The sequence below is a fragment of the Aotus nancymaae genome, unplaced genomic scaffold (genome assembly GCF_030222135.1).
Source record: "Aotus nancymaae isolate 86718 unplaced genomic scaffold, 86718_ANA_hifiasm-v0.15.2.pri h1tg000003l, whole genome shotgun sequence".
Taxonomy (NCBI): Eukaryota; Metazoa; Chordata; class Mammalia; order Primates; family Aotidae; genus Aotus; species Aotus nancymaae.
In genome coordinates, this window is record NW_026988414.1 from 70,405,663 (window position 1) to 70,420,172 (window position 14,510).

The window sequence follows — 14,510 nt, forward strand, 5'->3', positions numbered from 1 at the left end:
AGATTTCCTTGCCAGGACCCTGAGGGTGCAGGGGAAGGTCAGTCCTGCAGCCTCTATCACACCTTCTCACCCACCCCAACCCGGCGCAGGCCTCCTGGGTGTCAGGGGAAGTTGCTGACCTGTCCCCTTGGGGAATAATTGTATTAGTGATAAGGTGGCCTCTGGCAGCTTAGTCAGCAGATTCAGGGCTTTGGACTGAGTAATCCTTTGGCGTCTGCCCCAGCAGCTGGTGATCACAGATCAGAGAGACTGCCCCCCTCCCCAGCCCCCAGACCCTGCTGGGCTTTGGCTTCCTTTCTGCTAGCACGGTACATAGGGCACAGCTCTGGCCGGCCTGACCTGCCGAAGAACCCAGGACTGGGCTCAGAGAGGACTTCAGCTGGCATCTGAGTGATGGAGTGACAGAATACAGTCAAAATAAATGGCGTGAAAATGGGCAGGTCAAACACGGCGGGGGGGATTTAGATGGGACTGGGTTTCTTGCACGGCTTCGCTTTGTTTTGTTTTTGCCGTTTTAGGTAATACATTCCCACTATAGAATATAGGAAGATACAGACAAGTTTGAAAACAGATTCTCTGTCCATGAAGCGCCGTGGGATCCTCATGCCCAGCTAACCCGAAACTCTAAGCCTGTTCCCTGGAATCTTCCATCTGGATGGAGGAGAGAAAGTTGACCTGGAGTGAAGTGCAACATGAGGACAAGATACGCATCTGGACCAGCTCTCCCTCGGAGAGCACAGGCGGCCTGAGGAGTCAGGGCGGGCAGCCTGGAGGAGGTGAGTCCGGGACAGGCCTTCAGGGATGGTCAAGGACTGGGCAGATGGGGCAGGAGGGGCAAAGCCAGCACTGCTCAGCCTCTCCCCTGCACCTGCTGCCCCCGAGAGAAGGAGGCACTGGCCTCCAACAGCTTTGGCCCCGCCTCCTCCCTTCCATCTGCCCTTGTCCCTTCAGTTCATCTCCTTTAATCCCACCACAACTGCCCAATGGGACACCATCCTCCCCATTTCAGAGAGCATGAAACTGAGAGGCAGAGTAACGTGCCCAAGCCCACACAGCCAGGCTCTGAAGGCGGGGTGCTGGACCGAGCCTGCCCTGAAGCCCAGGCTCCCTGCAGCCTGCCCCTCCTCTCCTGCTAGCTGCTGCCCCCTCAGGCCTGCAGGTGTCTCTCCGGAGATGCCGGACGTGGGGCAGGATTGGAGGTACACCCGCCTCCACCTCTCTTCCAGGCTCTTTCTCCTCTGTAGCTCCCATTTTAAAAGAAACTGTGTTCCAAAACTATTTTTCTTTATCTCAATTCGTGGGAGAAAAAAAAAAATCCTTCGTTGATGTTACCCTCCCTGCCACCCCTCAGCCCTGTCTTCTTCCCTCACAGCCACGCTCCCTCTCCAGAATCATCCTCCCTCCCAGGGCACCAGCTCCTCCCGCTGCTGAAACCAAAGGAGGCAGCTGCCCCTTCTGGGAGGGTGTCTTGGTGCAAAGCCGAGTGCGGGACCAGGCGCAGTTCGAAATCCTCATCTCCATCCCCAACCTCCTCCACCACTCAGTAGCTGTGTGACCTGAAGCAAATTACTTCACCTCTCCGACTTCGTTTCCCCTCACCTGTGAGTTGAGGCTAGTAAGGTCAGTTCCAGTGTGCGCTACAGGGCTGCTGTGAGGTTTGAAGGAGCTGTGTAAGAACTCTGCATGCTTGCTTTCTGAATGACAAGGAACACCTACATGGTGACACCACCATCGCTGATTCCTCCCAGTCCCTGGCTCCCACGACAACGTAGCGCTGTCCTGAGTTTCCGTCTCAGAGGAATCTCACCTTTTTTTTTTTTTTTTTTTGAGATGGAGTTTCACTCTTGTTGTCCAGGCTAGAGTGCAATGGTGTAATCTCGACTCACTGCAACCTCTGCCTCCTGGGTTCAAGCGATTCTCCTGCCTCAGTCTCCCGAGTAGCTGGGACTACAGGCGTGCGCCATCACGCCCGGATAATTTTGTATTTGTCTCTGATGTGCCTTTGTCATCAGTTTGTCCTTGGCTCTGGCCACCAGAGTCTGAGATCCTTGGTCTCAGCCTTAGGCATTTTCAAACCTGCACGCATTTGCTCCAGGCGGCCCCCCAAATTGCAGGTGGGTCGGTCTGGGGCGGGTGGAGCTGGACTCCACAGCGGAACTCGGGTGGGCCTACTGGGGGAAGCTGCGGCGATGGTGCAGGCAGGAGCCTGATGTGAAGTGGCCGCGGAGGCCGTGAGTGTGTGTGAGGCTGTCCGAGGAGAGGATGGGAAGGGCTGCTGGGACCGGCCTCTGGGTACATGGAGGCCACGACAAGTTCAAGGCAGAGACCCATGCTCCGAAAGAGACGGGAAAGAGCAGCTTCTGGAAGGAGGGAGTGGCCAGTCAAGTTCACAGAGGATGCCCTGGGTTCCGTCTTAGGTGGAGCTGGAGACCTTGTCCTGAGGGGCTTTTTGGCAGAGGAGGCAGGGAGGGGTGAGGAAGGAGGAGAGGACAACAGGTGAGAGCACCCAGCCCGGTGGCCTTGATCTTCTGAGGCCCCAGAAAGCGGATTACCCGCAAAGCCCCTCGAGCTGACTTCCCAAATCCCCAATAGTGCTTCTCTGTCACAGGGAGGGTTAACCCCACTTACATAAGGGCCAGGCCCCGCCCCTGTCCCCTTAACTGCATGATCCTTCTAGAAGTTTCATGCTCTCCCCCCTTCCCCCTGGGCTCTGAGCCTGGACCACCCCCCAACCCCAGCTCACCCAGAGATGAACTCAGGTCTGCTGGGGACAAGTGGTCCCCTCCGGGACAACATGGGCTTTCAGCTCTGTCCCGAGCAGGGAGGGGGCTAGCAAGTGGGGCTGGGGGTGGAGGAGCAAGAAAAGGCTGCTGAGTGTGCCGTCTCAATAACCACAAGAAGAATAACAGTATCAACCACACGCACCATTTATTACGTTCTCACTGAGTACCAGGCACTGAAACACGTTTCCGGAACCATCGTCTTTAGTTCCCTAAATACCCCACAGGACAGGTGCTTTCCTCATCTCGTCTTACAGGCGAGGAACTGAAGTTCAGACAGGTCAAGTCACTTTCTCAGGGACACATGGCTGGCCCGTGATGGAGAAGAGACTTGAACTGGGTTTGTCTCTGCTCTCTCCACTCTCCCTGTGGGGCCCTGGGGCTTGCTCCAAGGATGGGGCCTCAGGCCTCTTGCCTCCAGGCCAGCCTCAGACCCTATGGGACCGGTTCTGGAAGCATACTCCGTGCCATCTGGGGACTGCTAGCCTTCCAGGGGGACTGGATCCTCAAATCGTGAGCCCCAAGCAGTCCCTTTCCAAGGGATTGGAGTGAGAACTTGGGGGGACAGAGCCAGATCTACCTAGGACCCAAAGGGAGCACCTCAGTAGGACCCGAACAGGCACAGACACACACACAGGCCACACACTCACATTCAGAGGTATGCCAAGCAGCTCAAAAAGATTTGAAGTCCAGCCCGGCTCAGTGACCCACGCCTGTAATCCAAGCACTTTGGGAGACGGAGGTGGGCAGATCACTTGAGGTCAGGAGTTCCAGACCAGCCTGGCCAACTTGGTGAAACCCTGTCTCCACTAAAAAATTAGCCGGGCTGGTGGCAGGCTTAGCTACTCAGGAGGGTGAGGCAGAAGAATTGCTTGAACCTGGGAGGTTGCAGTGAATGAGGATCGAACCACTGCACTCCAGCCTGGGCCACAGAGTGAAACTCTGTCTCAAAAAAAAAAAGAGAGAGAGACCGGGCACGGTGGCTCACACCTGTAATCCCAGCACTTTGGGAGGCCGAGGTGGACAGATCGCCTGAGGTCAGGAGATAGAGACCATCCTGGCCAACATGGTGAAACCCCGTCTCTAGCAAAGATATGAAAATTAGCCGGGCGTAGTGGTGGGCACCTGTTGTCTCAGCTACTTGGGAGCCTGAGGCAGGAGAATTGCTTGAACCTGGGAGGCAGAGGCTGCAGTGAGCCGAGATCACACCATTGCACTCCAGCCTGGGCGACAAAGCGAGACTCTGTCTCAAAAAAAAAAAAAAAAAAAATTAAAGTCCTTGGGAGAAGTGGAGTTCACACCCCCGTTGGAGATGTGGCACAGGATGGTGAACAGTGAGCACACAGGGTAGGAGGGCCCCGGGGACCTTGGGCAGCCCAGGAACCGGCATGGCGTAGCGGGACTGACCGGCTCCCGGGCACCTTGGTAAGGCTGCAGGTGTGGCCGGCTGATCCCCTGTGGAGACAGTAAAGATTAAGAGGATCATAAACTGCGTCCAGCGGCTGCCCCAGGAGAAATCTCCTCAAGCCAGAGCCTCTGCTGTGAGGGGCTTCAGGACCTGGGGCCAGCCCCTGAGTTCAGACAGAGTTCAGGCAGAGAGACAGAGAGGAGAGGCGGGAACCCAGAGAGAGACACAGAGACAGGAGAGAGACAAAGGCAGAGGGGGCTGCCAGGGCCAGGGAGGAGGAGGAGCAGAGAGAGAAGAGAGACGCAGGCACAGAGAGACAGAGGTTCATGGACTGAGGCAGAGGCTGGGCCCGGCTCAGCAACCCAGGTCTCCCGCAGGAAAACCCCGAGACCAGGCCCGCTCTGATGAGCTCCACCATGGCTGCAGCTGCCCCTGCAGCTGGGGCTGCCTCCAGGAAGGAGTCTCCAGGCAGGTGGGGCCTGGGGGAGGATCCAACAGGTATGGCTTCTCCTGGAGGTCGGGGGTCAGGTCTGGGCCCTTGGGGAGCTGGATAAGGGCCAGAGGTTCTCAGGGACCATGCAAAGAGCCAGAGCAAGTCAGACCCAGCTCCGCCAGCTGTGGGCAAGGGTGGGGTAGCCTGCCGGCAAACCCAGAATCCTAGAAACACAGCGCAACGGGGACGGGGGGTGGGGGCAGGTGGGCTGCAGAGCCAGGACAGGACAGGACGGCCCAGTGGATGGGAAAGGAAATAACAGAGAAGTCTCTTAGGGCTTCACAGCACAGAGGTCCCTAGTGGTGTTGACAAGAATGTTTCTGTGGGATGATGGAGCCTGACGCCACCCACAGAGAAGGAATGGGAGCTGGGGATGTGGAGCCAGGGCTTGGACTCTTGCTGAAAACTGGCCACGGAGGGAGGAGAAAGGGCACGGAATGACAGTGAGGGCTGGGGTGTAGATGCACCATGAAGGAGACATTTCGGACGGAAGAGTCACGGGTGGGTTCAAATGAGGGCGGGCGGGGCCTGAGGACTGGGCAAGGGACCTGTGGCACCGAGAGGAGCGTGTGGCCCTGCCCCGGCCCAGCCCTGCCCCTGCCCCTCAGGCGTGGGCCCCTCGCTCCAGTGCCGCGTGTGTGGAGACAGCAGCAGCGGGAAGCACTATGGCATCTATGCCTGCAATGGCTGCAGCGGCTTCTTCAAGAGGAGCGTGCGGCGGAGGCTCATCTACAGGTGAGGGCAGTGGGCCCTGCTGGGCTTCTGCCCCTGAGGGGTTCTGGAGGGGTGAGCAAGCGTTCAGAGGAGGAGGGGCTTGGGCAGAAATGTCAGGGACGCTGACCCCCGGGGTCTCCCCTTTGCCTGCAGGTGCCAGGTGGGGGCAGGGATGTGCCCCGTGGACAAGGCCCATCGCAACCAGTGCCAGGCCTGCCGGCTGAAGAAGTGCCTGCAGGCGGGCATGAACCAGGATGGTGAGGCAGGGGGCTGGCCCAGGGGGACATGACAAGAGATGGGCAGCGGGTCTGGCATGTCGTCCTGACCCTTCCTGCCTCCCCAGCCGTGCAGAACGAGCGCCAGCCCCGAAGCACAGCCCAGGTCCGCCTGGACAGCATGGAGTCCAACTCTGAGCCCCGGCCGGAGCCCCTGGTGGCTCCCCCGGCCCCGGCAGGGCCCAGCCCACGGGGCCCCACACCCATGTCTGCAGCCAGAGCCCTGGGCCACCACTTCATGGCCAGCCTTATAACAGCCGAGACCTGTGCTAAGCTGGAGCCAGAGGATGGTAAGTGGGAGAGCGGCTGAGGGTGCAGCAGGGCTTGGGTTCCCGGGTCACAGCAGGGCTGCAGCACCTCGCTTTGATCCTCACTCTCCCGGGTCCCCAGGCACTCCCTGTCACCTCCCAAGAAGCAGGTGCTAAGATCACAACCTCCTCCTCCAACAGCTGATGAGAATATTGATGTCACCAGCAATGACCCTGAGTTCCCCTCCTCTCCATTCTCCTCTTCCTCCCCCTGTGGCCTGGACAGCATCCACGAGACGTCGGCTCGCCTGCTCTTCATGTCCGTCAAGTGGGCCAAGAACCTGCCCGTGTTCTCCAGCCTGCCCTTCCGGGATCAGGTACCATCTGGCCTACCTGCTGGGGAGCTAGGCTGAGCTGGGGTCAGGCAGTCCACTCGAGTCAACCAGACGGGGCAGGCACATCCCCATGCCAGTATGAATGGAGGTGCACACAGCTTGGATGGCAGTAGCCGGGGACACACGTCTGAGTCAGCGATGGCCAGGGGTGCATCTCAGGGATGGTGACAGTGGGGGTGCATGCATCTCCAGGGCAGGGATGATGGTCGGGGTGCACACCTAGGAGATGATGATGGTCGGGGACCCACAGGGACCAGGAATTTGAAGACAGTGCCTATGGCTCCCTGGGTCTTCTTAAGTCCTGGAAGACCCTGAGGCCTGACATTCTGTGGGTGACAGGTGACCCGCACACCCTGAACAGCCTAGGCCCCCTTGGAGTACAAGGGCCTATGACTTCAGGGCTTGCATTTTAGTCCCATCTCTCCAGTTCTGGGCCACCCCTCTCAGCTTCTAAAGGGCAATCAGACCTTTGAGAAAAACTAGGAATGGCACAAGGAGGGTCTGAGCCCCTCAGCCAGTCTGTGTGCTGAGATGGAGCAGCTCAGAAGAGTCAGGCCATGTCTGTTGAGTACACTCAACTTAGGACACTCATGGGGCATGTCCCTGAGGCTGCCCAGCTTCCCATGGCTCTGGGTGTTTCTAAATGTCCCCGTGGCAGCACTGGATGGAACCCAGCGTGTCTTGGAGGGTAAGCAGCTGAGCCAAATGGTGCCAAATCCCAGAGCTCTGGGCCCCTGGCTGATGTCAGAAGAGCATTCTTGGCTCCCAGGACAGCGCTTTCATTCCTGGGGTGCCTGAGATGGTGGCAGAGGCTCCAGACTGAGCCAGAGAAGCTGTGTATGCGCCATAACAGGCACCCTCTTTCTGGGCACAGGTGATCCTGCTGGAAGAGGCGTGGAGTGAACTCTTCCTCCTCGGGGCCATCCAGTGGTCCCTGCCTCTGGACAGCTGTCCTCTGCTGGCCCCGCCCGAGGCCTCTGCTGCCGGTGGTGCCCAGGGCCGGCTCACGCTGGCCAGCATGGAGACGCGCATCCTGCAGGAAACGATCTCTCGCTTCCGGGCATTGGCAGTGGACCCCACGGAGTTCGCCTGCATGAAGGCCCTCGTCCTCTTCAAGCCAGGTAGCTGAGTCTTTGCCCAAGCTTTGAATGGGAATTCTAGTGACTTCCCTCTGCCTCTCACTCTCCCTCCACTACCCACATGTGTGCAGATGTGTTCAGGCCTCTATCCTGGGGGACGGGAGGAGAGTGGTAAGGCTGGACTCCCTTCTCCTGGGGTACCCTCCTGGCTGACTGTGAGGGGACAGGGCAGGCTGGGAGCCCCTGGGGGCCCCTGAGCCCCAGACGGAGCTCCTGGCGGTTTTCCTGGACCCGGCAGGGCCCAGCGCACAGGGCCCCACACCCATGTCTGCAGCCAGAGCCCTGGGCCACCACTTCATGGCCAGCCTTGTAACAGCCAAAACCTGTGCTAAGCTCACTGGTGCTGCTTCTCCCCAGAGACGCGGGGCCTGAAGGATCCTGAGCACGTGGAGGCCCTGCAGGACCAGTCCCAAGTGATGCTGAGCCAGCACAGCAAGGCCCATCACCCCAGCCAGCCCGTGAGGTGACCTGAGCACGTGCCTACCCGCTCGTCTGTCCCTGCCCTCTTCACCCTTCCCCCACCTCTCCCATGCCCTCCCAGGGCTCACTGGTTAGACAGCACAAGGGTCTCAATTCAACAGCACACAGCCAATATCTATTGTGTCCCAGGCACAGTGCCAGGCCTGGGGAGTGGGGACCAAGATGAGCATAAGACACAGCTACTGCCTTCCAGAGACAGCTGGCACAGTGACTGCACTGAAGTCGAAAACTGCCCTAGCTAGGCACTGAGGGTTGCATAAATCTTCAGGAGACAGAGACCCCTCTGCATGAGAAGCCTAAAGCAGGATTGGGAGGGACTTTGAGGAGACAGGGCTGGACTTGAAAGGAAGGAGAAGTCTAAAAGAAAAGATCATTTGCAAAGGGAGAGAGGGGAAAGCATATGTTATCAGGACAGGAGCCCACCTTGAAGGTGTAACAGGTTCCTGACAGTGAGAAATGGGGAGAATAAGCCAGAAAAGTACCCCAGGACCAGCCTGTTCACGACTTTGAATGCCAGCCAAAGGCCACATCTGACTGGGGAGGTAGAGGGCAGCTGCTGCAGGTTTTGGAGCAGAAGAGTGTCATACACGGGGCTGGACCTCATGCAGATCGGCATGGCCATGGGTACGGAGGATACTGAGAACGGGATGGCAGCTACTGCCACCTTCCAGGTGGTTCCATGGAGTTCTGATCTTTGGGTATGGCCAGGGGGAGTGGAAGGGAGACTCTAGGAGTTGGAATGGGTCAGACTGGGTGTTTGGGTGAAGGTAAGGAAGGAGGGAAGAGGAACTCTTTGGGAGAAGAAGTTATTCAAAAAATAAAAAGGAAAGCCAGGAAGAAAGACGGTTTTGAGGGAAGATGGTAAGGTGTTTTGGAGGTGCGGTGAGCATCCTGTAGAGAGGCACTCACATATGCCAAGCACGTGGATGGCCCTGGCTAGGTTTGGGGGAGAGTTACTGCAGGCTGAGCATGGCTAGACGAGGGTGGGGTGGGAGCCAGTGCTCTGGACTACCCTGTTTGGCCCAGCGGCGGCAGATGTCATAGATCCCGGGCAAGGCTGGAACACTTGGCCTTCAGGCATCTATTGGTTATTTTACACCATGTTATCTGCATTCTTTGGGGCTCCCAGCAGTTCTTTCTGAAGAAGCGAGCTAATGTGGGCATCCTTGCATCACCTCTAATCCAAGAAATGATTACAAGGAGAAGAGATAATTTCCTTTTAGGAAAAGCCACAGTAGGCAAGGTGTGGTGGCTCATGCCTGTAATCCCAGCACTTTGGGAGGCTGAGGCGGGCAGATCACGAGGTCAAGAGATCGAGAGCATCCTGGCCAACATGGTAAAACCCTGTCTCTACTAAAAATACAAAACTTAGCTGGGCGTGGTGGCGTGCGCCTGTAATCCCAGCTACTCAGTAGGGTGAGGCAGGAGAATCGCTTGAACCTGGGAGGCGGAGGCTGCAGTGAGCCAAGATCGTGAAACTGCACTCCAGCCTGGTGACAGAGCGAGACTCCATCTCAAACAAACAAACAAAAAAACAACAAAGTATATGCCATATAGCACAGGAAGATTTGTGCTGCTTATGAGCACAGGAAGTCTTAGTAATAAAGACTCGACTTAGCATCTGAAGAGTGGGCATCAGAGACATTCAGAAACCGGTGGCCTTTCTTGGCCAACTTTCTGTTGGAACAAGCTCCCCAGAGATGTCCTGGCATATTGATTTTGCATCAAATTTCAAAATGCTGATTAAGGTTTCCTATGTCCCTTCTATAGCAGCTCATTGCCTACAACAAGCAGAACTGAGTGTGAAGACAATGGTTTGGGGTTCTCTAATCCAGCATATTTCCATTTTTAAAAACTGCAACACCCAGGAAGAAACACAATTACTGTCGCCACCTGATATTCACAGACACCAAAGCAAAGTTCCACCAAGTAATTCCTACCCTTACTTTGTACAATTTACCTGATAGTTCTCTTTCTTTTTATTTTTTTAGAAAAGGCTAATTGTGACCTACTGAATTTAATTTCAGACCCACTAAGCGGGGCAATACCTACAGTTTGGAAAAACATTCTCTAACTTTATAGTTATTTCTTCTTCCTCCCACTCTTTAGATCAGAAAAACAGAAGCAGGGAAGGCAGATGGGAGGAGTATATGACTTGCTCAGGGCTGCTCCCTTGGCACTAGCAAGAGAAAGGAAGGCCTTAGATTGGCAAAGAAAGTCCAGCAGATGACTGGATGGTGGGGAAGTCCTCCCCGAAATTCGCGGTGAGTGGAGCATGGGGCTGCCGGATGTGGAGGAGCCTCCTTGCTGCTGGGCCATCAGACCTACCCAGGAAAGGTCTGGTCTCCCCATCTGTCTCTTGGGGCTTCACCATCCATCTTTTGTGTTGCAGACTCCTGTCTTAGCAAATAGTTCTTATTTAAAACAATAAACATGTTTCTCAATGACTGTCTCAGTCACCAAAATTATCCGTCAACTTCAGGACATTTTCAGTAATGGCTATCATCATCCTAGGAGGTTTACAGGCAGGAATTTGTATTCTTATAAACATATTCTTACCTATAAAGAATAGATAACATGATTATCATAATACTCATATATATGATTAATAATATATTCATATACAGGTGCTCCTTGACTTATGATGGGGTTACATCTGGATAACGCCATTGTTAAGTTGAAGCTACTGTAAGGTAAAGATGAATTTTCATACATAATCCATCTTAAGGAGCATACTGAATGCTTATCGTTTTCACACCATGATAAAGTCAAACCATCTGTATAAAGTTAATATAAATTTCACTTTATAATCTTTACATATAATAAACAATATTTACTCATTATTTTCACTGCACTCCTAAACTAAATGGGGGGTGGCAGCTCACAATGGGTCGAGATAGGTGAAGGCAACTCCTTTGGTGAATGCAGCTTTTCCTTGAAATTCCTCCTGACCCACTCTGGAGACCTCATCTCTCCTCTCCTTCCTCCACTGTCTTTCCTGGGAGGGCACCGCCCCAAGGACTAGTGCTCAGAAGCTGGTGGTAAAACTGATGGTGTTCTCTCTCCTGTTCAGGTTTGGGAAGTTGCTGCTACTCCTCCCGTCTTTGAGGTTTATCACTGCGGAACGCATCGAGCTGCTCTTTTTCCGCAAGACCATAGGGAATACTCCAATGGAGAAGCTCCTTTGTGATATGTTCAAAAACTAGTGGGAGCGGAGGTGAAATGTTTCCAAGCACTCTGGAGAATGATCTACTGAAGTGAAACATTTGCCTACTCTTTGCCCCAGCAATTCTGCTTGTAGGTAGGTGTGCGTACCCAGCAGAGATGCTCACCAAAAGATATTGTAAGAATATTCATAGCAGCTTTATTCATAATAGTCCCAAACTATACATTGATGGTAGGATGAATTAACACATTGTGGTACATTCATATAATGAAAATTAATTTTAAAAGAATGAATTACGGATACATGCGACAACACAGGTAAACGTCACAGACCTAAAAGTTGAATGAAAGAAGCCAGGCAGAAGTTCCATTTATGCAGAGTTCAAGCACAGGCAAGATTAACTGATGGTGACCGGAGTTGGAATAGTGATTACTTCCAGGTGGTGGGGGATTGATTCTAAAGGGGCCCACGGGAGCCCTCTGGTGGAATAGAAATGTTACTGATTTTGATCTGGGCAGTAGTTTCACAAATGTATTCATATGTAAAAATTCAATGAGCTGTGTACTTTACTGTATTTTGTTAGACCTCAATAAAAGTTTAAAAAAAAAAACCCCAAAACAGAAAAAATGAGTGTGGTCAAGGCTCTCCCTTTGAGGACAGTGAAGGAATAAGCACTTTGAGTTCCATCTGGGTTCCTCTCCAAGTCAGAGTCCAGGTGCAATGCATTCAAGCCCAGTGGAAAATCTCCCACAGAATTCAACCACCCAGCTTCTCTCCAGGTGGCATCCCATCATCCGCAGCATCTCTCAACCTTTATCTCCTGTCTTCTTCCTAAGTAAAGGCGAACCTTCCAACTCCACATAAGGCAGCTCCAGGTACTTATTGTGAAAGGAACTCTTCATCACTTCTTAGGTCCTTACGGAAAGATAAAGCTCAGATGAAACTCATTTTTATTTTATTTTTTTTTTTTTGAGACGGAGTTTCACTCTTGTTGCCCAGGCTAGAGTGCAATGGTGCAATCTCAACTCACTGAAACCTCCGCCTCCCGGGTTCAAGCGATTCTCCTGCCTCAGTATCCTGAGTAGCTGGGATTACAGATGCGCCACCACGCCTGGCTAATTTTCTATTTTTTGTACTTCTCCATGTTGGTCAGGCTGGTCTTAAGCTCCTGACCTCAGGTGTTCCACCCGCCTCAGCCTCCCAAAGTGCTGGGATTAGAGGCGTGAGCCACTGTGCCTGGCCAAACCTCATCCTTTTCAAAGATAGACCCAGACGACTGTGAAAATAATATTTTAAGATGTTAACATAGATCAGGCAAGGTATACATTAATAGCAGGCAGTGAGCTGGGCACTTTTAAAGTTGTCATTTAATCCTCAGATTAACTCTGAGGGAAGAGCTAATTATCTCCATTTATAAATGAAAAAACTGATACTTAGAGAGGACTCAAACCTTGGTGTGACTCTACCTAATGCTGTTCACTCTGGCACCACCTCCTTCCCACTTCCCCTTCCCCTTTGGAATGAAAGACTGAACAATTCTGTTGCTTTTTCTGCCTTCAAAGGGTAAGTGCTTGAAATCAAGACAGAAAAGGTCATGTGAGAAGTCTGAGAAATCCTAGGGGTTCGCTGTCCTTTGGGTTGTGTTTGAATTCCCTTAGCTGACAGAAATGCCCTGTCTACTCAGGAACTGAGAACAGCTAGGGCTGGTACCAGAGAGGAAAGAGTATGGCAAATGCTGCCCAGATGAGGCCCTTCAGCCCTCAAGCTACTTCAGATGATTGTCCAACTTTTGAAAGTATCACAGTGGCCTCAGTTAATCAGGTCATCTAATGTCTATGATGCCATTTACTGCCCAATTCCCTATCAAAAGTTTTATCCATAAGAGCTAAGGCCTGAGCAAAGCCACCTCAGGAAGACACGTGGTTGAAATATGACCAGACTAGCCCTGCAAATTTAGCTTACAGTTTGGCTTTGGAGGACATGGTAAGACTGCAAAGGTAGCCTGCTGAAGTTCACAGGCTAGCATCTGGGATGTATGAGCACAGCACATCTACATTGGGAAGGAGATTTGAGGGCTCTCCAGGAAAAAGTCTTGGAGAATTAGAGGAAGTACATAAGCTGGATTGTCTGCTGTCAATATGGCATCAATACAACCACCCCCTCCTCAACTTCTAAGGGCTTTTCTTCATTGCTGGGATGCCAGGAAGTAACTACATTTCCCAGAAACCCCTTCCCCTAGGACTTGCTAGGCACTCACAGTAAACTTTTTTTCCGCTTAATACCAAACTGATTAAATTTGGCATTAGGAAAAAGAGAAGCCATTTTTCTTTTTTTTTTTTTATTGTATTTTAGGTTTTAGGGTACATGTGGAGAACATGCAAAATTGTTGCATAGGTACACATATGGCAGTGTGATTTGCTGCCTTCCTCCCCTTCACCTATATCTGGCATTTCTCCCCATGTTCTCTCTCCCCACCTCCCCACCCCCCGCTGTCCCTCCCCTATTTCCCCCCAACAGACCCCAGTGTGTAGTGCTCCCCTCCCTGTGTCCGTATTCAACACCTGCCTATAAGTGAGAACATGTGGTGTTTGATTTTCTGTTCTCGTGTCAGTTTGCTGAGAATGATGGTTTCCAGGTTCATCCACGTCCCTACAAAGGACGCGAACTCATTGTTTTTGATGGCTGCATAATATTCCATGGTGTATATGTGCCACATTTTCCCTGTCCAGTCTATCATCGATGGGCATTTGGGTTGGTTCTAGGTCTTTGCTATTGTAAATTGTGCTGCAATGAACATTCGTGTGCATGTGTCCTTATAGTAGAACGATTTATAATCCTTTGGATATATACCCAGTAATGGGATTGCTGGGTCAAATGGAATTTCTATTTCTAGGTCCTTGAGGAATCGCCACACTGTCTTCCACAATGGTTGAACTAATTGACACTCCCACCAACAGTGTAAAAGTGTTCCTATTTCTCCACATCCTCTCCAGCATCTGTTGTCTCCAGATTTTTTAATGATCACCATTCTAACTGGCGTGAGATGGTATCTCAATGTAGTTTTGATTTGCATTTCTCTAATGACCAGTGATGATGAGCATTTTTATGTTTATTGGCCTCATGTATGTCTTCTTTTGTAAAGTGTCTGTTCATATCCTTCGCCCACTTTTGAATGGGCTTGTTTTTTTCTTGTAAATCTGTTTTAGTTCTTTGTAAATTCTGGATATCAGCCCTTTGTCAAATAGGTAAACTGCAAAAATTTTTCCCATTCTGTTGGTTGCCGATTCACTTTAATGACTGTTTCTTTTGCCATGCAGAAGCTGTGGAGTTTGATTAGGTCCCATTTGTCTATTTTGGCTTTTGTTGCCAATGCTTTTGGTGTTTTGGTCATGAAGTCCTTGCCTATGCCTAT

The 14,510-nt window shown here is 52.5% G+C and overlaps 1 protein-coding gene across 6 annotated transcripts in view; it reads left to right on the forward strand.

Annotated features, from left to right (window-relative positions):
• Positions 1 to 216: 216 nt before the first annotated feature.
• The window catches only part of NR2E3 (nuclear receptor subfamily 2 group E member 3), a 42,614-nt gene continuing 28,320 nt past the window's right edge, over positions 217 to 14,510 (forward strand). For 5 of the 6 annotated variants that reach the window (XM_064382214.1, XM_064382217.1, XM_064382224.1 and 2 more), the window contains exons 1-8: positions 217 to 776; positions 5,290 to 5,416; positions 5,549 to 5,652; positions 5,739 to 5,960; positions 6,120 to 6,295; positions 7,188 to 7,434; positions 7,810 to 7,915; positions 11,006 to 11,233. In XM_064382214.1, the coding sequence (XP_064238284.1) occupies positions 656 to 776; positions 5,290 to 5,416; positions 5,549 to 5,652; positions 5,739 to 5,960; positions 6,120 to 6,295; positions 7,188 to 7,434; positions 7,810 to 7,915; positions 11,006 to 11,138 (1,236 nt within the window). In that variant the 5' untranslated portion in view covers positions 217 to 655 and the 3' untranslated portion in view covers positions 11,139 to 11,233. Of the gene's footprint in view, positions 777 to 2,162; positions 4,687 to 5,289; positions 5,417 to 5,548; positions 5,653 to 5,738; positions 5,961 to 6,119; positions 6,296 to 7,187; positions 7,435 to 7,809; positions 7,916 to 11,005; positions 11,234 to 14,510 lie in introns of those variants that run through there. The other variant, XM_021667508.2, reaches the window with a different exon arrangement.